Source organism: Curcuma longa, chromosome 20, assembly GCF_044706935.1.
Source record: "Curcuma longa cultivar G26 ecotype Majalengka, Jawa Barat chromosome 20, ITB_CL_G26_1.1, whole genome shotgun sequence".
Taxonomy (NCBI): Eukaryota; Viridiplantae; Streptophyta; class Magnoliopsida; order Zingiberales; family Zingiberaceae; genus Curcuma; species Curcuma longa.
The window spans coordinates 10,075,721-10,102,048 of NC_133880.1; the positions used below are offsets into that span (position 1 = coordinate 10,075,721).

The window sequence follows — 26,328 nt, forward strand, 5'->3', positions numbered from 1 at the left end:
CAATCCAGTAGTGTCCAATCTTTCTTTTGATGCTAGGCATCTAGATTCTAACAAAATTATACCATTGTCGATAGGAGAAACCCAAAAAAAATCAACTATCAATGAAAAAAGTTACAGAAAATAAAAAGACATGGTCAGATATCAAATGGGGCAGTATGTTAACCATGTAGACAAAAACAAGAGTCAATTCAACAGCATTCGTGAGTTATTGCTGACTGAAACAAGATGGTGAAATACTACTTAAGGTTGTTTCAATAGACACCAAATTTCCAAGGGAAACATAATTATTTGAATCCAACTGCCAGGAGTTCGAGCAGTAAACATTCATCAACCAAAATATTTAGGGGAAGTGTGTAGATAAAAACTCAGGCTCAACCGATAAGCAACTTGTTTTCCTCCAAGAAGGAATACTGAGGTACTTCTAGGTTGAATGGTGCTGGACCCTTCCGAATCCTACCTGAGATATCATAATGCGAACCGTGGCATGGACAGAACCAGCCGCCAAAATCCCCAGCATTAGGCAGTGGGATGCAACCAAGATGAGTGCAGACACCAACCACAATTAACCACTCAGGGTTCTGAACTCTATCTGCATCCTCCTGTGGATCTCGAAGAGATGATACATCAACAGTGTTGGCCAGTTTGATCTCTTTCTCTGTTCGGCGTCTAATGAAAACTGGCTTTCCACGCCACTTCACAGTTACTGTAGCTCCTGGTTCTATGCTGGAGAGATCAACTTCCAAGGAAGCCAAAGCAAGCACGTCTTTGCTAGGAGACATGCTCAACACAAGCTTGAGAATCAAGAGACGAAGCAATGAGGCATAGACAAATCTCCCACCGGTCAACACAAAGTATGCAAATGCTCGTTTGCTTGGATCACCTGGTGCATAACGTTCATGGTTGTGTTCATCATAAACAATCTTTGAGCTTGGATTCTTCAGAGCAGCCACAGTAGCAGGAAGATCCGCTAAACCCAAATCTTGATGCCTAGGGATAAGTGGCTCAGAAGCATATCCTACAGATTTGTTAGCAGTAAATAAATTAGGCTACAGAAAGCAGCAAGTTAATGACAGAGTTTTGCTAAATAGATTCTGACAAATAGAGAAACATAAATGACTCAATTGGTTCATAGGGCATAAGTTTAATCAGAGAATAAAAAACAACTCTTTTAAAAACTAATAACTTAGGTTTAATTTTTAAAATATGAAAACTTTTAATCATGCAGACTTGCATATAGCGCAATGGAAGAATATTCATGTAACATAGCCCCAATAGTTGAGGCAAACAATGATAAAGAAAAAAATAATAATATACTTAAGAAAAGTCATGGCAATATACTCGAACATTATTACTCATTGCACAGAATGGCAATGCAGGATGGAGTTGGACCCATTATATGACGATGGTGAAGTTCCAAAACACTCCGCCTAGTAGACAGATATGACTATGCTATATAAAATTTTACATTCCCTGCCCAACCAATACAACTTTGGTGTAGCTCTTGTAATTTCCTCAGTCGCCACATTAAACTTAAGTTGCAGAGTGCAATACCATTTTCATATTCCAGTAAATACTTGAATGCATTTGTTTAATATGATCCTAGCATCAAGTGTAAAATTCCTTCCAAATTATACTAAAATCACTGAACAAACCCTGATAAGGACAAAACAAAAGCAAACAATTGGCTCCTATCAATGTTCAGTCCAACGTATATCTAATGATAATGAACACAAAAATCCTTATCATGTCACAGATACTCATAATATGAATCATATAATCAACTAAAAGTGATACTCATAATATGAATCATATAATCAACTAAAATTGCCAAGTATGCTAAACATCAAGTTGTTCAAACTCAGCACTAGACATTATTGAATCAAGTTGACTAGACAAAACACAAGCCTCTTTGGATATCAAGGTTGATTAACTTTAGGCTTGACAAGTTTGGCATACTTTTATACGTCTTGATGCTTTTTATATGTGAATTATATGACCAACGTCCCAAGGATGCTGTCACTTAGTTGCTCAATCTCTGCACAACACATTACACCATGATTACAAGATAAAGCAAACCATTCTGTAGGTATCAATCTGGATTAGCTCTAAATTTGACCAAGTTTGATCTTATTTTAGTCCATCCGAAGGATCACAAAAAGGTGCAAATGAAAGGAGAAGTTCCCTTCATATTGACTCATTTCTACATACGAAAATTGGCCAATGCCTCATCTCAGCACAAAACTTCATTGTACCATATTTATAAGACAACAAACACTTCTTTCATTTTGAATGATTAGCATTAAATTTGACCAACTTTGGTCTTATTTTAGAGCACCTGACATGGTACAAAAAGGTGCAAATGGAAGCAGAAGTTGCCTTCATATCGGCTCATTTCTATAGACCACTCCATGTTATCAAAGCAGTCACAATGTTTATAAAGGCAGCTGGCGCATTAAAGCTGCTAAGTGGTCATGGCATAGGCATTCGTGCATGCCTAGGAGAAGTTTAACACACACGTAAATGTTAATGAGTCATTTACATCTACTACATAAATGTACATCATATAACTATAAAGTCAAAAAGATATAGTTATTATGGGAAAAAAGCAAATATGTAACTATGTAAGGAGTAAAGGGTTTCTTATTCATTAACACATATAAAGGTAGAGGGCTGCCTAGAGTTTCTAACAAGGAACCATTTTCAGCTTAAAATATTATAAGAGCCAACAGCTTCTTCCTATGCAAAATTCATTCTCGTACTGGCGATAAGGTCATGAGAGTCACTCTACACCTTTCTCATTGTTACGACTCTGTTCCTCACCACAAGTGACCTTCAGTGACATCCCTCTTTCCTTTTCCTTACTTCGCCACTGCACTTTCACAGGCCCTTGTCCCTTTTTCCATGTCCCATCGCATCTCAATCACATGTGCCTCACGTTTTCATTTTCATTCGGTGTCTTCCTCCACATGTCAATCCACCTGCACATGCTGCTTTAAGGATGCCCTACCCATCACAACCATCTCCACTACAGCAACCAATCCTACCTGCCTTCACTGCCTTCTTCACAACTGCATCCATGTCTCGTCTCCGAGAGAAAACGAACAGCATCCAGCCTCTGCTTAAACTGTCTTTGCCCTGCATCTCTCAACTCGGTCCAGCATCAAGCAGCAAAGTGTCCAACCTCCTTTTTCCCTAGTTCACAAGTTTGTGTGTTAGGCTCTACTTTCACTGTCATCTCTTGCTCTTCCATTTTTTTTCCTTCAACAGTTGACATCGATGCCCCCAAGGGCACCCAACTTGCAGTTGCTAAAACAGTGTTAGTTATCCATCTCATGTCAAATGTTCTAGAATACAACTCTTTAGATTTTTTAAGCAAAGAGGCAAAAGCAAATACCCTTTGCACAAAATTATATGTATTTATCCAAAGTGGAACAAAATGTTCTCGACTTCATAAAAAGGTGAAGGAAAAATGTTAATTCTACCTCTACTTAGTCTAAATTATTATTGTTCCAATATAGGAGTACTCAAGGCTTCTTAGGCTCCAAGTTGATGTCAATGCTATATCCTAGCTGGTCATCTCATCTATCCATGGAGACTCGGGAACTTTTAAACATATCATTGGTGCCATGCTCCTCTAACCTCCCTCATGGCTTATCAAAGTCGTGATATCCAATGGGTTTCACTCATCCATTAAAGGCATTGGAGATGTTCTCTTGTCACGAATGCTACATTTATCTTCAATATTATATATTCCTAAGCTTCTTTTGAATTTATTATCTATCACTATAAATACTAGATAATTGAATTGCTATATCCATGGTTTGAAATCTCATACAGTATCGGGCAGCACAATTGAACTTATCCATATGTCTTTACCTCTCCAAATTCATAATAATCTTAGTCATCCCTCATCTGAAACTTGAGCTTTTTGAAACTTGAGCTGGATAGTTCTCAATCTTTCCAATCTTCAACTACTAGGTCACCTTTTCCTAGTAGTATTCATCAGTGGAACTTAATTCCATCTTTCTTCCTTTTATGCTTAAATTAAAAATCAATCTAGCATTGTCAACAAGTCTCTACTTCATGACAATGCCAAGAGATACTTGTCTCACTCTTTTTAATCAATTTTATCATTGATTTAATATTTTTCATTCATCCTCATCTCCTTATAACATAACAAAACGGCATAGAAGAGTGAACGAACTAATATCTTATTGAGATTAATAAACTTTACTCCACATGTAAGCCCCTCTTTCTTTTTGGGGAGATGTTATTATCATTGCCTATTATCTTATCAACCATATGTCATGTTTCATTCTTCATGAATAAATTTCCTTTACTACTCTCATTCCACAAAATATTATATATTTTCTTCCACCACGAGTCTTTGGATGTGCTTGCTTTATTCAGTTAGGTTCCCCTAGTTAGCATAAGTTGTCTCCAAGTCTCACGTGCACCTTTTTTGGTTATGGTAGGTTATAAAAAGATTACCATTGTTACTCTCTTGGAACACATCGAGTGTTGAATCTCTCAAGATGTTACTTTTTTCAAGTCCACTTTTTCTTTTCTCCTACCTCATCTTTATTGGACATAGTGCGTGATATTCTTCTCATTCTTATTTTTGTGTTCCTACTGAATTATTTTTTCCACCTCCACTTATGAACCTCCCCCACCCTCTACTATTGTTGACCACTTGAGACAATATAGAGGTGTACAATCAATGTCTGCGACTTAAAGACACTCCAGCAACTCCTTGAGACTCTTCTCACTTGATTGTGTATTGTCATTCTAGATCCCCTTCTGATTTGAACATTCCCAATGTTTTTTGCAAAGGTACTCATCAATCTTCCACTTCTCATCAACTTTCTCATTTTATATCTTAGCGTTACTACTCGAGTATTCCAGCTTTGCGCCTTCTTTATCGCCACAGCTAGTTCTCAAGAATGTTTCAAAGGCACTTTCACATCCAAGGTGGCCAGAGGCAATAATTGATGAGATGAATGCTCTACAATGGTAATTTGGAGGTAGTTCTCTTCCTCCAAGGAAGTCCACCATAGGTTGCAGATGAATTTTCTCCATTAAGTATTCTCTCAATGGTACTATTAACTGCTTAAAGGTCGCCTAGTGGTAAAGAGATGCATTCAAATTTATGGTGTTGACTGCCTAGATACATTCTCTCCAATATTCATGATCACTTCTGTTTGCCTTTTCCTCTCTTAAATTGTCATCCTTCACCATCTTCTTCATCACGTTTGTATAAAGAATGTTTATCTTCATAGTGAACTTTTAAAGGAAATCCATATAGAGCAACTTCCCGAGTTCGTCATTCAAAGAGAGGCTAGTTTGGTGTGTAATCTAAAGAAGTCCTTATATGAGCTAACGCAATCTCGGAGAGCTTACTTTTGGAATTCAATCATGAACAAGTGTACTACATATTTTAAATCTAGAAGATGTGTTCTTGTTATTATGTAGGACTCCACCAGAATTGTAAAATTGAAATATTGTTTTTATCAACAATTTCAAACTACTTGGGTAACCTTTAGTATTTTCTTGATATAGATGCTATATCTATAAATATATCGCATAGCACAAGTATATATTTGATATACTCAAGAAGGCAGATATACTCGGGACTAAATGTTGCAGAGAATCATATGTATTCTAGTGTCAGATTAATACAGAGACAAGAGGAGTCACTAACTCATATGGGAAAGTATAGAAAGTCGATAGATAAAATGAACTATCTCAGAGTCACCATCCTTTGATTAGCATGATTTTCTAAAGAGTTCGTGTCAAAACCATTGGATAGTAACTACGAGAATTCCACATTACCTGATAAGGTCATTTTCAAGTTGTGGAATAGTAATGCAAATTTGGTAGGTTCTCCAATAGATAGACTATCTACATTTGACTATTGTTTTCACTTATGATAACCTTGTTTCCTGGAAAAATAAGAAATACAAAAAGGTGACGAAGGTCGAGTGCGGCAGCGAAATATAGAATCATGGCCTTAGCAACATGTGAGCTCATTTGGGTTAAACATCTGATAGCAAAGCTAACATTTGCCCCTATGTAGCCAATGAAGCTTTACTGTGACCCAAATTTTTTGTTTTGTGAGAGGACAAAGCATATAGAAGATGATTGTCATTTCATCAGAGAAAAAGGTTAATTTAATGACATCATCACTTTTCTTTTATTGGTTCTAATGATTAATATGATTAATTAGTAAATTTTCTAACCAAAACATTGAAAGAACCTACTATTGAATCTATATGTAACAAGCTAGATTCCTAAACATGAGTTCAAATTAACCTATGAGGAAGCATAGTGTAAGGGGTATAAGGCGGAGTACCTAGGGTTTCTAATGAGGAATCATTTCCCCTTACAAATAACTAGTAAATATAAGTAAATGCAATCTAAAATCATCAACATAAGAAAAGCTTCTAATATTATATAGTGGTCTCATCAGCAACCTAGGTAGCCATTTAGGTGTTTAAGACAAGGAACAACATTGTGTATGAAATGCATGGTTTCTTTAGGTGATTGGGGCGATTAGACAAGCTAGGCAAGCTATAAAGAAGAACAAAACCAGTGTGTTTGATCATAAAAAAAACATTTTTGAATCTTTTGTGGTATTTTATCTATTAAATGAGATTAATATTTCTCTTCTTTGTATTTTTTTCCATTAATTATTTTACTAAATAAATGATATCTATACTAGATATTCAAGACCTAAAGCCAAAATTGATTTATAGAATAGTTTCCCCTCTTATTCACCTCTCAAAAATTATCAAAATTTTGTGGCTTATACTTGATACTTATATAATTAAACCAATATTGCATACATTTATTCTCTCATTAAGAAGTACTAAGAATAATTTCCATGGTAGGCACTCAAAATTCTACATGAATACATGTAACACAGGAGGGATGTGATAGGATTAGATAATCAAGGTTTCTTTAAGCAAACCAATTAGAAAAATAACTCAATTTTTTCTCAATGAACCCACCAAAGCAGACTCTTTTCATAACACCTACATAAATCCATAAATCACTAGGTAAAGTGGTTTCCTGCTATTTCTGCTAAGATACCCCCACATACCACTTTTAGAACAAGTGTTAAAGAGGATCACTTAATCACTAGACCAAGAGTCCCCTTCCACTTCTTCCTAGACCACTTTTATAGCATTGTTAATAAAAAGTAAAATCCTATTAACCAAACTCAATTAAACAATTAATAAAAATTAAAAATATAAATTTATTTAATATTTTAATTTGTATTTCACTTCCTCATCCTAAAATTTTATAATTAATATTATTTTTAACTTATAACTAGTAATTTACAATATTATTGTCTATTAATCCTTACCACTTTTAACTTATAATTACAACTCTAACACTTAATTATTAAAAAACACCTTATTTAATGCCTCAGCCACCTATGACTCATCCACACAACCAATTTTATTAATTTTGCTTTAAAATTACAATAATAATAATAATAATAAAATTGTTTAACTTATTAATATTAAACTTCAATAAACAAAAAAACTCTTTCCCTGTTTAACAACCAAGGCAGACCATACTATAGTGAAGCCCTAAAGATCCAGCTTCTTCTTCACAAACAGCATCTGCTTTTTCTTAGTGTGCCATCTTCTATGTAAGTACCCTTCTCATAATCCAACAAACTCATGCCTACATTGCTTCTCTTTTGCATCCCTGCAACATGTCCCTCCAGTGCCACCATTCCCCATTCCTGTAACCACCAGTACAAACTTCCAACACCCCATTTTTCTCATGCCCAATCACAATGTGAACAGTACTATACGCTTTGAATGCTGCTCGCATATTTGCTTGTGGAAACAGACCCGATTCTTCCCTTTGACTCCTTCTAGTTAAACAGAATCCTTACTACATGATTTAATCTCCCAAAGACATCTATGGTACCAGCAAAGATAGGATCAGTTTCTGCTAATCCTAGTTAAACTTGACCGACTCACAGCAAATTGGCTAGACTGACAACTCCATACTTCATTCTCAAAATTTTATTAAAAACTTAGTTAAACAAATTATACCTCGATCTCCTAAACACTTCCAAACTTCAATAGGAGCATTATACAAAACTGCACTGTTACATAGCTTTATTCTCCTTAAAAAAAATTTAACCTAGTTAACCTAATGTTATAAATAATTTGTAATCCCTAAAACTACCATAATTTGCAATCTCTAAAAAAACTTATCGACAAAATACTCATTAAAATGTTTACAAAAAATCGCGATCTGGGTTCTCGGCTTCCCAATCGCGATTAGAGCCCTAATTTTCTTCTTCCTTCTCAAAAACCGCGATCATCATTCTTTAATTGCACTTTGGTCAGCAAGAACGTTTCAATTTTATCTTCCATGAATTTAACGTTTCAAAAATCTACATTTACCATCTCTAACTGTTGGAATCTGATATATACTTTCTCCCATACAGTTCACATAACATTAATATCATCAAACTCTTTATTCCAAACTTCTTTATCATTTTTTAATAACAATATTGTTGTCCTTGAAACTCCATCTAGTTCTTCAAAAGACATAAATTTGTCCCTTACCTTTTCTTAGATCTATATCAAATACTATTAATCAAGTTAACTAGTTAAGCATTTCTCAAGTATTATCTTCTAAATTTTACACATAATCTACATTCCTAGTAGAAAAAAACTATTTTTCCTATTATTATTTCCACTCTTAAGAGAGTTCACATAACATTAATATCATCAAAAAAAAAAATCAACTGATCATCCCTATCTTCTTAACATGAGCATTAACAATCATGTTGAGTATTAACAATCAAAAGATATAGAAAACTTCAAAATTATACTATCCCCTTAAGTACTTTCACCAAATGCAAAACCTACATGTATAGGAAAAAGCAGTTATTCCATTTACTATCACATCTCCTTAAATCCAATTCTTTTTGTTTTTTAAAACAAGAAACCAACTATCCTTAAATCCATTTTAAATGATAATCGTGATTTGACCCAAGGACTGTTGGCGAACAGCCAATCATACCTTCCTACCTGATTCGTCTGCATTCACCCTCCCATCACTGCTGCTCCAAAGCCTAACACCTCCAGCCACTGCTCATTGTAGCCCTCCACTCGCTGTTGGACATTCACTGTCGTTACTTGGTGTTGATCCTTAACCCTCCTCATTTATAACCCATTTTCTTCTCTGATTCCTTCCCCCGTGATTGACAAAAGGAATCAAACCCGACTCCTTTTGTCTCATTCCGTTTCGGTCGTAAACACACAAAACCACACATGACTAACCACGAGAATACCCATGTGATACGGGCATCACAAGATAAATTACCTCGTGTTGACAAATTTCATTACTTGTGGTTGCATCTAAATTTGTCATATCTTTTGGATTGAGGATACAGGCAGCACCTCAAACACTGCACTAAACTACATACTTTTGTGTGATTGCAGATAAGTTCAAGTGTTGGATTAGAGCAATTAGTTTTTTCCAAAAGAAATAACAAAGTTATATTCAAGTGGAATATGAAAACAACAGGAACACCAAAGAAGCAAAAAAGAATTAGCTTGTAATTTTAGTGTACTTCCTAATTGGTTAATTAGGTTGTTGTACATTTGAGTGAGCACTACCTATCAAGCAAAATTTGAGACAATATATTGAAATAATTTTAGAAAAAAAAAGGAAATTAATTTAATGGTTCCCTTTGGTGAGAAAATTTTCATTATCAATTAGTGAATAATGAACTTCCAAAGGAATCAATTAATCATATAAACTTTTCCCAATTAGAATTTTCCTACAAAGACTCTTACAGCTATTAATATTTTACTTAACAAAATCACATACAAACATTTCAAGTAATCAAAATTGATTGAATTTCTCAGACCCAACTCAAAATAACCTATTCCAGAGATGTTCTCCATGTTTGAGGGTATAAATGTCAACTAATAATCTATTTACCAATTGGAGTAAACTGAATGAAGCTTCTCACATCGTCATACCGAACCCAGTTTTTTAGATTACTCTTTTAGCATAGCATACTAATCTTATGCACAAAAGGAAAGATACAGTTGCACTCTATGATGCAATTGGATATACAAACGCAATCATATAAATGAACTTAACTGGGTCAATCTACCAAATCAATTGACAACAACTGTATCTAGCCGACTAAAAAAGGATTTATACATCTAAGTGTTATGTAGGTCATAGTTATCATATGAAATACCAAATGAACTTACAAAATCACATATATCAACAATGCCATATATTGCAATTAAATCAGTGGATAGTTAATGGACAGATAACTTGACAGATGAACCAAATATAAGTATGCAAGTCACATGTTATATTCAACAAAATGAGTAGGCATTCAGTTGCAATATCAGGCATAGATATATGAATTGAAATATTGTATTCACCATGCAAGAAAAATGGTCTGTTCCACCAAGTCAACTGCTAGATCAGATCTAAAACCATGAAGATGGTTTAAATGAATGCATACTATTCGAACTAGAAAATCAGATTACTTCATCAGTTCAACAATCAGACAATATGTGATGCAAAGAAGCATTTGTTTGAACCAATTTATTTCACATAGTTAGTTATCAGATAGTTTACTTGTTTCAGGAGCAGCTTAATAACATCATATATTCAGTAACAAAAGGTACTATAATATGACATCCAAAGGGCAAAAAAAGGACCGTATGAAACAGCACCAAACAAGCTATCCCTTTTCCTCCTTCAAGTTTCAAATCCAAAGATTATCTTGAAAGGAATGTCATAATGCATCTTATTAATGCTGAAGAAAATAGACCAAGATCACTGATACAGTTTTTTTATTTGAAATTTTTACAGATGAGCAAGACATTGAAATGTTCCAAAACTGCAACAACTGACTTCACAAATTGATTGCAACGACAAATATTAAAAATTAAAAGAGATCAAGAGAGAAAATACTAGTAATTGGTGAAATATTCAAAACCAAACACTCAAACAGGTAAATTTCTCATTGGAAGATTAAACTATTCAAGGTTTTTTAATACAAAAAAAAAGGAATGACAAAAATTACACGGATTGCTAGAACAAAACTACGGGATCTGTCAATCTATGGCAGTAAAGACGGCGTCCTGAGGTTGTTTGTGATCAAGACAGAAACCTATAATAAAAAATCCAATTTTTTTCATCAGTTTATATCACATAAAGGAATTCCTGTCTGCTGATGTAGTCGCAGGTATGAACGCCAGAGAAAAAAAAATAGGGGATGGGGGCCAGCATCAAAATTCGACGAATTTGCAATCCTACTTACTAAAGAATGAAGGAAACAAATTAAAACAGACAACCATGAGAGAAATACCAAGGGAATCTAATTTCACAGAACCTGAACATAGCAATCTACAAATCACCAGTGAGCAGATTCAAGATGTCTCTTTTCCGCTAAAATAGATTTTAAAATGATGAAAGGGGAGGAAGCCTTCACCTCTGATGGCCCCAACAAGAGGCGATTGATAGGCGAAACGAGAGAGGCAATCGTCGACTGGGGATGGATCCACAGCTCCATGTATAGGATTGCGCGAGAAGAAGGCGGAGGCGGCCGACGCCGGCCGGCATGAGAGCTCAGAGAGCCTTCGTCCTGCGAGCCTCAACATGATCCGGGAAATGGCGATTTCTAGGGCTTCGATCAGAGAAGGCAGGGGACGACGATGTGGTATATTAGGCTTCCTGTAAAATAATATAGTGTGCCTGAGGAGCAAGGATCTAACCCTATACCTCCTATAAATATAATAAGCAACGATTTAAACTCCATGCCTCGCATAATTTGGCAAATATAAGTTCCAAAATATAGATAAAAGAATTTTTAATTTTTAATTTTTAATTTTATATAAATAAATAAATTTTGCATAAAATAATAATTAAGATTAAAGAATAACTATCAAAAACTATAGAAATAATTTTTTAATATTTTAGAATTATCAAACTTGTTAGTGGATAATCTAATGCACGACCCAATTAGCCAATGAAAATTTCGGTTGCATCTAACATGATATACTCCTACTTAGTTGATTTGTCTTTAAGTCATCTCAATTATTGGCTAAAAAATTATTTTTAAAAAATTATTAAAATATATTAAAATAAAAATTGATGAATTATGTTTTAAATATTTATGATCATTTTTATAAAGGACGAAGGAATTCAAAAAAATATTTTATATAAAATATAAATAGGATTATTGAAATATAGAAGAGCATTAGGTATTCTTTGTGATCGTAAAGTACTTTTAAGATTTAAAAGAAAATTTTATAAAATAATGATTAAATCTGCTATGTTATATCGAGTTGAATAATAGATTATCAACAACGAATTTTATAAACTCTAAATGTCGATATATCAACGTTTGTTTGAGAAATATTTCTAGATATGAGTGTCTATTCTGATACACGCGCCCTTATTATCTATGTCTTTTAGGATATTTTCCTGGTTCTTCGGGAGAAATAGTGATAGGGATTTTCTGATCTTGTAGGCGACCCAATTCCCTAGACTCAGCCCAAGACTGAGACGGAGTCAGCATGTTAGGCCGAGGTTGGGACCCAAGGTTGAGATGAGATTGACGCATGAGGTCGAGCCGATGTCGAGGTAGAGGTCCGAGACCAAGTAAAGGCTAAGGTCAGGATCCGAGGCTGAATGATATTGATTCATAAGGTCGAGCCAACGTCGAGATCGGGGTTTGCGACCAACTAGTAGTTGAGGTCAGCGTCCATGTCTTCACGTCTCATCCTGTCACTACGCCCATCATTCTACTTACGGCTAAACGACAAAGGTGACGTGTGGCATCTCACCGCAGGGCAGTTATAAGAGTATCGCCTCTGTCTCCTAGATACCACCCTATTGGTGCAGTTGTTAGACATGTCCAGGTTTGGTCCCCCGGATACCACCATAGCCTGCCCCCCTGCCAGATGGAATGTTCTCTTCGAAGGTATATTAATTCCCACTCAGGTATTAATGAAGGATATCCAATCTCTTGCATTCTAACTACTACAACTGCTATTCTCTTCACCAGAGTACTTGAGTGTCGGAGTGGCCTGCCGGGATCCTCCGGCGCCAGCTAATCCGTTCGTTCGTGTTCATCTCGCAGGTCCCCCTCCTATCCGGACCTGCATCGGTTGAGGTGGCATCTTCTTGACCAGTGAGTTGACTGTTGTCGGTTTTTGGTCGGAACACCAACGCAGGACTAAATGTATTTTCTTATATTTAACATATTTATTCCTATAAAAAAATTTTAAAATTATTAGTTTTAATGAATTTAATCTGTGCAAGATTTTATAATTACCCTAAGTCAGTTTTGCATAGAGATATTCAAAATGTGGCAAATGCATATAAAAAAAGTTAGTATAAGAAAATAGCCTAATTAGTTCGAGAAAATTCAAAATATCTAAAATTAATTATAAATGTATTATATTTCTATTTTTTAAAATTAAAGTTAAAAATATATTCTCATAAAACATTGAAGGTTAGTCGAATCAACAAATGAATTTGCTAGTAAAATACGAATAAAAAAGTGATGGATAAAAGGAAATTACGTGAAATAGATTTTAATCCGACATTGAGAGTTGAGCGGTTTGAAAGTTGATTTATAATGAATCACAATCGTTAAAATTGTGAACTTGTATGAGAAAAGACTTTCTCTCATGTGCAGAGCGATAGAAGATCAAATTCAAGGCTCGAATTGCATTTAACTTGGTGACTTATGTGCGAGCACGACCTGTGAATATCAAATGTCGAACCAATCAGGATAAAATTTCCCTAAGCAGATCAACCTACACTTTGCCATCTAAAATAGTTTTTGTAGGTTATTCAGTCATTCAATACAACTAAGGATCGGAGCCTCTATATAAGGAGGCTACGACCTCAAGCAAGAGAGAAGAGAAGCAGCGATATTCCATCCACTTTCATTCTCAAAAACTTCTCCTCCTCTTTGCCGAATGACTTTCTCAGTAGCTTTTAGAGAAGAGAAGTGACAACACTTCATCTATTTTTTTTCCCAAAAACTTCTCCTCCTCTTTGCCAAGTGACTTGCTCAGCAACTCTTACTTGATAGTGTTTGGGTACGTACTTAATTCGCCACGAACAATCTGTGCCAGGTTGCTAGGGTGATTTCACCGTTGTATCTTAAGAAACAAACGTCTATTGTAACCTCAAAGTGCCATCAAAAAAGACAAATTAATTTATTTTAAGAAAATTATATTAAACAAAGATGTCGACTTCTCTACCTCTCGGCTTGACACTTGGTAAGTTGTGCTCGACATTTGGATGTGGCACTTAGGAACCTAGCACTTGAGGTACTCAACTCTCGAACTCAGTTACTCACACTTAGAGTTACTTCCCCAGAGTATCCTGACCAACCGAATTCTACTCCCGAGCATTTGGCGACCCACTCAGGCTCGGACAACCCACTCAGGTTGCACTTCGACCCTCAACCCTCACGACACTGGGCCTCGTCTCTGGGGTTGTTGGCTCACTCGGGCAGGCTTCCCAATCGGGAATTTTGCTCGACCTTCCTCGCAGAGCTTGAACTCCCAACAGCTGTTGATGTTGTTCAACTTTCCCAAGCGAGTTCAGTATATCAGGCCATCGGCAGATAAATTTGAGTTATTTTTATAATTTTAATTCATAATATTTCATATAACTCTGACACAATCTTTACCGTAAGATTGTATAATAGAATTCGACCACTCAACTTCATAATAAAATTTTGTGAGTAGTCATTCTAGTGCCATTTTATGTGGCAAATAAGATGACCACTTTCACTAAAAATGTATACATGGAAAAATTTTCTTGCAACTCTTATTCTAGACCTTTTTTTTTAAGTTTAAGGATGATGTTGAAATATTTCCAAACTTGACTATAGCACTTATAGTCAGGGAAATTAGAGATGGACTGTGCTAGCTTTAGATGTCGAAGGAGTGAGTTAAACATCAAAATAAAATAAACAAAGAAAGAAAGAACTCATCAATTTTTTTTGATACCAAGTTGTAAACTACAAATATCTATGTAATTTTTTTAAAGTTAAATTATAGTCCAAAATAGCCCTATCTTAGATTCGCCTTTGCATAAAATCATATTATGTTAAACTCAGTTTGACCAATCCTACAAGTTATGTTTGTGATCAACTCTTTTGAGACTCTTTTTTATTGCTTCCACAATATGACTAAAATATATTTTGTAAATTGCGTAGTCGAGATTTGACTGGTTACAATTGCACCCTTTAATTTGAATATTTTAATTTTTTTAATGAATGAATCCTCTTGCAATTTTAGAGTTGATTGATCGAACAAGAGTTGTGTAATTTATTTTATCTTTATTTGTTTCGGCATAATAAATAAATCCTTTAAAAAGACACAAAATGCATTATAGTTTGCAAAAAAAAAAGAAACAAGTAAATAATAAATGTAAAAAAAAGAAACAAGTAAATAATAAATGCATGATCAAACAATATTATTTTTTTATAAAAAAATCATGATGTGATAAGATAAGATTTGATGGCAATGCAGGTGCCTACCAATCATTTAAATTATAAATCAAATTAGCACAAAAAATATGAAAAAAATTTACGGAGGCGGAAGTAGAGGCCACAAGTGGGCCCCTTGAATGTACTGTCCAATCACAACCATGACTCCTATTTCAGGTTCTTTCTCTTGTGCCTCCAAAGTATTAAATCAAAAGCAACGGAAACTCATTGGAACTCGCTCATTAATCATTGTCACCAAAATATATTTTTTTAAAAATAGTTATTCTCATTCATTAGAATAAAAGAAATACTTTTTTACGCCAACAAAAGCAAAGGAACCACGAACGAGAGGCTGCGATGTTTGCTGCAATACAAACGAAGAAATCGAAAATGAGTAAAAGAGTAAAACCTGCACGATTACTGAATGGAAGCTCTTCCTTCAAACCACAGTCTCCCGATCGACTCACAAAGAAAGGGAAATTTCAGAGATACGAATGGATCTCACCTTCATCGGCTCGGGCGGTGGACAACAGAGCTAGTAGAAAGAGAAGAAGGCGCAACTCCATAGCTCCCCCCTCCCCCATTCCTTTTACTGAAACCAAAAATTGAAGCGGAAGCGGAAATGGATCCTAATCAACATCCGCGATAAACAAACCTACTTCCAAAGCCCCCTTAGTCGCCTCTTCACTCAATCCTTCCTCCCCATCGATCCTGCTATTGGTGAGCCACTCCCCGTCTCACAGGGCTGGGCTAGAGCTCAAGATAGCCCCAACTTAGATCCATCTCTGGATCCATCTCAGACTAATTATTTTATCAACTAATCTCTTCCATCGCCCAAGTAGAGAATTTCTTCATTATAATTAAAATAATGGCCCCAGTAGAAAATGCTTAAAATGTGACATGGAGTGCATATGATCCATTTTATAATGCTTAAAGATATGCAACTTTGTCAAACGTTCTAAAATTTTTCTTTCTCTAACTTTTCTATTTCAATAAAAGGTAGAATCTGTCATCCCGACGGTCCTACACGATCAACCTCACAACCATCTAAGAGGAGTTCTCTAACTTCTTTATGAAAATGCTAAGAGTGTGTGTCTAATCCTCGCTATATCTATACAATGAGGGCAATTATTAGATTGGGCACAAAGCCAATCTAATTATTTAATATTCAAGTTGATATTTTTTTAAAATATTATTAAATTTAATTATGCTCAATTTTTTTTTATCGACGTGATGAACATAATATTCAAAATAAATTATAAATTTTCAACTAAGTAGTTAAAAAATAAATAAAAAATAAAAATTGCCTGATATTTTTCTCTTATGATAAAAAACACTTAGATCATATGTAGTTATGACAAAAAAAAATCCAAATATACTATATATCAATTTTTTCAAGGGTTTAATTACTTGGATATATAGAAGATATATATAAAAGTAAATAATAAATATTAATATCTTCTTTTCTACTTAAATCCAAGTAATATTCTGGTTATGCTGAGTTCATCTTTATATCTAAAATCTATTTCATATAATCACTTTTTAGCTAGTCATAGACGATTGAAACATTTAAAAAAGTCGATGATCATATATATTATTTCTATCTATAATATGTTTTGTTCCATATTCTAAAATAAATATAACATTTTATATGGAAATATCATATTTATTCTACCGACCAAATGCCCTCATTCAAGGGAAAAATAAAATAAAATTTATAACGTGCGCTTTTTAAAATTCACAACAATAAAAAAAATAATATGCAGGACTTCGTCAAATTGAAAGAATGATTATTTTATTTTATTATTTTATTTGTTTTTGGTAGAACTGTCCTTTGCTCTTTAATGCATGGCATGCCACATCGTGTTATGTTTAATTTTAGTTAATTTAGGGTCTTATTTATAAAAATCCCGTCGCTGTTAAGGGTTTAAATGATATTGTTTTAGGTCGAATGGGTCCATCATCTAACCGTTTAAATGTCGAACGGCGCTGCCAGCAATGGTCGAGCAGGATGGGCGGGGGGCGCGCAGGGGGAAATGGCGGCGCCGTGGGCCACCGGCAGCCGCGGCCACGCTGGTGGAACCACGAGATCCTTGTTATGTTGGAAGGTAAGCGAGCGGTGGAGGCGCGGGACAGGGATCCCTTCGTCGCCATGCCGGCGGAGACGAAATGGGAGGCTGTGTCATCCTACTGCAGCCAAAAGGCTGTGTACCGGAGCTCGGAACAGTGTCGTAGGCGGTGGGGCACCCTGATGTGCGGTTACAGAAAGATACGGGCGTGGGAGACGAGGGACGGTGCGGCCGCCGGCAAGTCCTACTGGACCATGGGAAGCGAAGAAAGGAAGGAGCGGCGGCTGCCAGGGACATTCGAGGACATGTTCTATCGCATTCTTGAGGCAGACGAGGAGTCTGACGGCAGGGTCGGCGATGCTGGAGAGAGGATGGAAGAAGACGAAGAGGAAGATAACGAGGATGGGGCGGAGGCGTCCTTTAGTAACAATCAAGATGCAACAGAGAGTGGATCTTTCTCCTATGCCGATCAGGCGAATGTGACAGAGGACCTGCCGTCGCCAATTGCTGCCACGCCGATATCAAGTAATTACCTACATCTGGCTCGTATTTAAAGGCCTTTTTGTAAAGAATAAAGATTTAATCTCTCAGCAGGGCTGCAATTTCTGTGCTTGTTGAATTCGAAATGCTTTGGTTTTTTGTTAAAATGTTTGCCAACTAGATTGTTCATACACTGTTCCTGTGCTTCTTGCAGTGAGAAAATTTGAGCCATCTCAACAGGAATTCGCTGATCCTGGTATGTCCTTTGATCTCATTTAAGGATCTGTTGTACTATCCTGGCATCTTGTTGATTAAAAGTTGTTGGTGAGTTGGGAGAAGTTATGGAGGTAATTGTTGGGATGGAGGTAGAAAGAACTGGAAGAAACAGAGGTTTATTAACTTGAGAAATACCAAGACATCAAAAAACTAAGTTGCAAAAGGAACTCTACTTTTAAGTGAGTAATTCTGACAAGGAAGCATGGTCGCTTACATTATGACTTATAGCTCAAATTTTCCAACACATGCTTATTGTAGGCTTGCCTGCTCACGCCTACCACTCAATGAGTTAAAAGATCATTATATGTTGTTACCCAATTAATGAGCTTTCCTAAGACTGATTATGCCACACAATTGTATGAATTTTAGTCGTGGGAATGCTTTGGGAAAGATATCAAGCTGCACATTTGCTTTGCTTTCAATCTTATTGTTCTTGGCTTCTTGAATTATGATACTTGATATTGCAGTATGTTTAGTTTGCACTTTTGCTTGAAAGTTGGTTTTCTCACTGCATTTGCTTTTAGAGTTTCCTCGTCCATTTTGCTCTTTTTCTTGTTCTAACCTTGTTTTGAACCCAATCAATGACCGGACCAGATTGTTTATCAGCTGCAAGGACAGGGTGACTGAATCAGCAATGTCATCTGGAAAACCTAAGGAAAATAGAGAGAGAAAAATTAAAACTACCATTGAAATCCTAGAAAGGATAGTCGATGCTGGTTGTAGAGGAACATGCTAGTAGTAAACTAGAAATATAAAGAAGATTGTCCTATATAGATATGTGGAGGAGAGTAACTCAAAAAAATGTTGCAGCAACAATGTCATTGCAACAACCAATTAATGTATTCTTGGAATGTAGAGATTGAAAAGTGTTGGGATCTTATGCGAAAATAGTAAATAAACGCAACGGGAAAAAAAATTGACCCCTCTAGAGATCCATGCGAATACAATATACATGTTTGATCAAGTTGTCACCTTTGTTGCGTGAAAGGAACAATCCCGGCAGCAACTTTGGTTCGACAGATTTCAGCACGATCAGAATGCCTACGTCTCTTCGGTAGAACTCAACCTTCAGAGAAGAACCATCTTCGTTGTGTTAGTAACTTGGATGGTTCGGCCAAGAGGAGACCAAGAGGAGACTAGAAGTGATACCAACAATAACAACAACAACAACCAAGCCTTATCCCACTAAGTGGGGTCGGCTATATGGATCCTTTTACGCCATTGAGCTCTATCTTCTATTATATCATCATTTATATTTAAATAAATTTTATCTTGTTTTATTGTTGCTAACTAAGTCTTTTTTGGTCTACCTCGCCCTCGTTTGATATGCGTATTTGTCATAGTTTCACACCGCCTAACTGGAGCATTTATCGGTCGTCTAAGTACATGTCCGTACCACCTTAAACGTGTCTCACGGAGTTTTTCCTCAATAGATGCAACTCCAACTTTCTCTCTAATGCTCTCATTTCTTATTCTGTCCATCTTCGTATGTCCACACATCCATCTTAACATCCTCATCTCCGCAACTCTTATCTTTTGCTCATGTGCTCGAGTCATAGACTAAAAGTGATACCATTTTTAAAAAAATAAAAAATGACTTTTGTACTCATCCAATGAATATAAAATATTTTTATCTTTTGCTCTCCTTTTCATTAATGCTCCATTAATATTTATTAATGGACATTAATCCTCTTTAGTAGTGGTTGAGTTTAATCCAATGAATTTAATTCGGATTAGATTCAATTCAATAATCCAATAGTTGGATTCATTTGAGTCTAACTCAATGAGTTTAATTCGGATTAGACTTAATCCTATAATCTTAGGGTCCATCATATTTTAGTCAAACTAAAATAAACCTATCTCCAAATCAGCATATTCTTTGTGTATGACCTAATAAGTTCTCATAATGTTGGCAATGTCTCTAAAATAACATTTTAGATGCATAAGCAATGAGTAACATCTAGCAATGCATCATTGCTATTCAAGTAATGAGAATGCCGAGATCCGACCTAACCTTTCTGTGTCTATTATTTTGTATAACTTAATCCTTCTATTCTTGATATCTAGATTGATCCATGAGGCAGATCATATCATCCCCTTATCAATTTTCGTGTTTCTTGATCTCTAAGTAGACTTATTTAGTCAAATGAGATCAATATCTCATATTGACATATTTGATTATGATTATGCATTTTAGTAGTCTTACTTAATCAAGGGGCCCATAGATATCACTTCTATCATATGAAAGGGATAAATCTCATCTACATCACTCACATACTTCCGCATAACTTATTGGATAATCAGTGATCGACTTTATAGTCCTCCTTATTATAGATGATGTTTGCGGATACTAAAGTATACAACTCCTTATGTAGGGAATCGTAGTGACTTCAGATCTAAGGATTATTTATACTAATAGTCACTATGAGAATGTTTATGACACTTATATAATGATCCATGAAACATTCTTATGGCAGGTCAATTTAGTACATATTCTCTAATATACATTCATGTGTCAATTTGATATCTTATATTCATAACTTATAAGATTAAGTCATCAATTGACCTACATGCTTGTCTCAACGCATTAATATTGCCCTTGTATATTAAAGCTTGACTAGGAATAGATCGAAGTAGTGTTCTATATATATCTACAACCTCCCACTATCAATTCAACCAATTGATATGCTGTAGACTAGAACCTACTACCCTAGGATAGTATTGTACTTATTTATCTGACACAAATCTGAAGTAAGATAATAATCATAATTTTTTTATTAATGAAATATGATATAAAAGTTTTCTTATTAATCATCTCATAATTGACTCTAAGGACTAACACTAATAAAAAGAAGGAGACCATGGATGGTAACTAAGAAATATGATATACGTTAGCACCAAGTTTTCTCAATGCAGTGATTGTAAATAGTCAATGTTGTTAATAGTGTCAACATTTCATTCTTCGTCATATATCTCTATATAAATCTCATTCGATCTTATTAATCATCTCATAATTGACTCTAAGGACTAACACTAATAAAAGAAGGAGACCATGGATGGTAACTAAGAAATATGATATACGTTAGCACCAAGTTTTCTCAATGCAGTGATTGTAAATAGTCAATGTTGTTAATAGTGTCAACATTTCATTCTTCGTCATATATCTCTATATAAATCTCATTCGATGCGCAGAGAGTATGTAAGGGAAATATGCATGAACCTTGTTCTATAAATTTCTCCTTTTTCTTTATTTGTGGATGAAGTTTGAATTATGGCCTAAGAGGGTTTCATCTTTGTATGTTACTGGTGAAGCAATATTTGCATTGTACCTTAGGAATCTAGGGCGGTGCTTAGCATCCAAGATCAATTTTATTTGGTGCAATTTTATTAATATTCATTTTATTAGATCTAATCTAATCTTCCCCCCTTTTTATTGTTTCTAAATTGTAGTAAAATGCCTAAATTTTGATAACCCTGTGAACTGGTGTTTAATGCCACAATCACACAATAAAGACTAACACTAATCTAAAAACAAATTGTATTAAGCCTTGTGTGTGACAAGTTGTGTGAGGCTATTGGCATTGTGCTTCTGTTTTCCACTAGATACATGGAAATTGCTTCTCTATTCACATGTTAGTATATGCCACCAAGCCAATGTTTTCTCTAGTGCCAACTGGAAATTACACCTCTAGTTAGAACTGTAACTTGTGTTAGTCTTCACGCAGCTCAGTAAATTGCCCTATCACTGTGCAACTAAAACTAAATATTAATGTAAATTGTAATCTACTAATGCTTTAGCATTCTTTTGGCTACTCTATGGTGGATTTGAGTTGGGCAGCAGTATCTGGATGGTAAGTTGACAATGTAGATGATGTCTGTAGTCATTGTTAGGTAGAGTAGGTCTCTCCTTGGTGTCTCTTAGCTAGACAATGGTCTCATCAAAACTTTCTGATTTTTGTTGTTATTGGGCATTGACTAGGTCACATTCAGATATCTTGAATTTTCACACAAACCATTTAGTCTTTATTGAGACAAAAGTTCTTTTAATCTTTGAACTATTTTGATATCCAAATTAATTCTTAAAGTTCAATATCTTGAACTTTGAGCGTTTTGAATATTCTCAGAAATGATTTAGTGTTCTCAAAGAAATGAACATTCTTTCATCCTTGGATTACTTGGGTTCAAAAAAAAATCTCAAGATCAATCCTCGAACATTTTCATAATGTTTCTTCTATTCGTCTTTCAGTTGTTTCCTATAAAGATAAGATTCACATGTAGAGAGAGATGCTTAGGATATTATAAAGTTTTTTTATAAGGCAGGTTCATTTTCACAGTTGCACTTTCCTCATTAAATAACAACTAAAAATACAATGCCAGATTTGTGCTTCTTCACCAAGCCAACCAAGTTAAAGTTTGATCTGATACTTTTACCAATCATTCTTTGGCTTTTGGTGGAGTAGCAATGTTGCATTTTTCTTATTTATCTTCTGTCTGTCTTTCATGGATTTCACTAGAAGGCATATACCTTCTCTTCATCATCTTCTTCATAGGGACATGGTTGAAAGACAGAAATGTACCAAAGTTTATTTTGCATCTTCATTAAACTTCACGTACCAAGCCTATGTTGGAGTTGTAGTCCAAGAAATTCGTTTGATCTGATAGATTGTCTAGTTGCATATATATAGTTTGTGTATGCGAGCTCCTTCAATTCTTCTAATTAGTAAGGATACAAAATCACTAATTTTTTCTCTGGTATTTAACCATCAGTTTTCACAAACTCAAATGTACTGTCTTGAACTTCAGGTTCTTGTATGTACTGTAACTAGTTGGAGGGAAATTCTTCTAGATTTTGCTCGGTGAAGGTTTCAACATGCTTTAGCTTTGTCTTAATCAAAACTCAATTCTACTTGGACTATGCTTTGATACTAGTAGCAACTTTGATGGAGCTAGGAGGAATTCTTGAAGAATTGAATCATGGACTAATGTGGAAATATCAGATGACCAGGGACTATCTCAACCCTGCTCTACTTAATTACTTTATGTGGGCCTTATTGCTCACACAAGGAGGACGGGGTTTCCTCCTATTTTGTGAGGAATAGGGAGGTGCAGGGGTTACCAAAGGAGTGGCAATTCTGGTTGTGGGCAATGATTGTTTAGCTCCGAGTGATGATGGGACAACTTCAGCAGAACATGGAATGTGATCGAGGTTGCTCATAGGTGGAGCATGAGATGTCCCTAAGGTATCAGTGGGGAGGGGAGCAGGTGAAGCACAGTGAGCCAAGAAGTGGGGCACCAAGAGCTTGCTTGTGGCTCGCAAGAGAAAAGAGGTAGACAGGCGATGCTTAGGGTTTTTGGGTGAAGGGGCTTATGCAAGATCAGGAAAAGCCATGGAGAGGGGATGGTCTCAACTCCAGTTCCACTATAATTAAGTTGAAACAAGTCCAATTCAACTCCAATTTGAACTCAAGTAAACCAAGATCAATCTGTAGATGTTCCATCCATTACATGCTTATCTAACCCCAAAACAAGTTCAAATAGGAACCAAATAACACTAAATCAGCACCTAATCACCTTGGCTAAGCAGTAAAACATCCAAACGTATGTAACAATGCAGTTAAGATGGTTGTGTTTACTTTTATAACATTATGAAGGCATGAGGCTCCTCAGCAACCACATATCCCACCTAACTGCCCTCTTTGTATTACCAATTGGCAAAACCCAGCTTCACATCCATCTAATTCTTTGTTTTCGCAACCCTAGATATTACCTTTATGTATTCACTGAAACAAGTAGTAATCTATGGCTCTGCAATATGCAATAGATGAGTCAGGAACTAACGATATGGCTGAATTTTGGATCTCAGGAATTACAAAGGATGAGCAGCCAACTAATGATTCTGAAAATAAATCGCCACAGCAAGGAAGAAAGCGGCATCGAACTTCACAAGATGAAGTAATAAACAACAATCCTTACAGCAAACTAATTGAAGTCTTAGAGAGGAACAGCACGGTGATTATGGCACAACTTGAAGCTCAAAAGCTTAACATTCAGCTGGACAGAGATCAAGGAGGGAACAAGTTGACAGACTACTCACCATCCTTGACAAAGTGGCTGATGTTCTCGGAAAATTTGCAGATAAGCTGTAAATAACTGATACAAGGATGTAGGAAGGATTCAATGGCGGACAAAGCTAAAGATTCACATACTCCCTCGTTTTACTGCATTGTTAAGGAACAATACATTTTCCCAGAGCACCTTTTGTTTCACTCAATCATGGTTAACACGAAGTAACATCAATCTTTTGCTGGTATTAATTCTCTGAGCTGACAAAGATCGGCTGATAGACGTAAATCAACAGTGGCTTCGCGTATCAACAAATTTGATTCATTCATTATTTAAGTTGTTAACTTTGCTTGTTTCAATTTGATGCACATGTTAACCGATTCAATTTATTATTACTTTTAAATGTAGTATTGTGGTTTCCAATCGAGTGAAAACGAAATTGAACAAATGGATGCAATATGCAGTACATAATAAACATAGCATCAGGGATGCCTTGTGAAAATAGAGACTAAAGATAAGCACGTAAACATTATAGTTGAATGATTAAATAGTTGCAACTGTCTTACACTCAAGGTACCAATGATGCATGCATCAATTTATGCACCAAATTTATGCTTAAGTTTATCAACTATGCATAAGGGTGTGCCTATAGTACAATTTTTTTTCATCAATTCAATAATTTGCACTCAAGGCCTACAATCAACATTCATGACATATAGACATGACATCTTAGCATGAATCAACAACTTGGTCTTTGGGTTTCTAGGATCAGCTAAGGTACCTAGAGCTATTAGTAAGCTCACTAAGTCTAGTTCTCGAACTTTGATTATCTAATTCAAAGTTTCTAACTCTAGAGTTATCATGCCTATCAAGCATGAAAAGAGTCAACCTTACCTTTAATTTTCTTTAATTCATATTTTAAGGCCTTACTGCCAACAACTACCTACTTAAATCTGCATGATCATTAGACTATTAACTTATCTCAATCGATTGATTGCACCAGTCAACTAAATCTATATGTACTTGAGTTGATTAATCCCCATCTTGACTAATCTGTTATAATATCTGAGTCATCAAATAACTTCTTCCAATATCATGCAATTGCATTAGTCGATTGATTCTACTTGTTAATTGATTGATTGCTTAGCCGACTAACTTGAGAATGAATCTTTTATTCATTGGCAAACAAATTTGAGTCGACTGCTTAATTGATTTAACCATTAAATAAATTGAAAATATATATTAGTCGGTTGAAATCTTAATTTCAAAAAACTCTACGACTGAGTCTTGTCTAAGTCAAACCTATCTGAACCCAAACTCCAAGTCACCCATAGAATTTCATCTTACTTAGGTTCCCTGCCAAGAGGTTTATACCTCTCAAACTTCCTAATCTTGCTAAAAGGCCTCACCTCGAAGACTCCTCGTGCTTAGAGATCATGTCTCTAGGACTTTGTCCATCTCAAATTACCAAGACATTCATTACTTAGGGGCCTAACCTCCTAAGACTTCATCATTTGTCTATTATTAGCTAACTTTGATTTATTAGGACTTTCACATGCTTAATCTTAGGTCCACCTTAACACACAAAGAATTCCACTTGTCCTACTATAGGTCCACCCCACCTTGACCCGTCAAAACTTTCATATACCTAAAGATCACTCCTTTGGGACTTTTAATTGATTGACATTCAATCAACATTTGCCTTATTGGAATTCCCTTCACTTGCCAAATATCTAATTAACTTTTATTATTTGTCAAACATCTAATCAACCTTGATATATTTGGACTTCATTATTTATTAAATATTTAGTCAACTTTGACTTCTTTTGGACTTCCACTACCAACACATGTTGGATTTTCTAATTGCCAACCCTTGTTATACTTTCCTATTACTAACACCTATTAAACTTT

General features: G+C 35.4%; 1 protein-coding gene and 1 pseudogene across 1 annotated transcript; one reads left to right on the forward strand and one right to left on the reverse strand.

The window, feature by feature from the left end:
• Window positions 1-137: 137 nt before the first annotated feature.
• LOC141814017 (cytochrome b-c1 complex subunit Rieske-4, mitochondrial-like) lies at window positions 138-11,751 on the reverse strand. Its single transcript, XM_074702014.1, has 2 exons — window positions 11,504-11,751; window positions 138-1,015 (listed from the first exon to the last, which is right to left on the reverse strand). The coding sequence occupies exons 1-2, from the start codon at window positions 11,670-11,672 to the stop codon at window positions 372-374; spliced, it is 813 nt and encodes a 270-aa protein (XP_074558115.1). The 5' UTR covers window positions 11,673-11,751; the 3' UTR covers window positions 138-371.
• Window positions 11,752-17,505: 5,754 nt separating this feature from the next.
• Window positions 17,506-24,696, forward strand: LOC141812849 (trihelix transcription factor ASR3-like; annotated as a pseudogene).
• The last annotated feature ends 1,632 nt before the right edge of the window (window positions 24,697-26,328 follow it).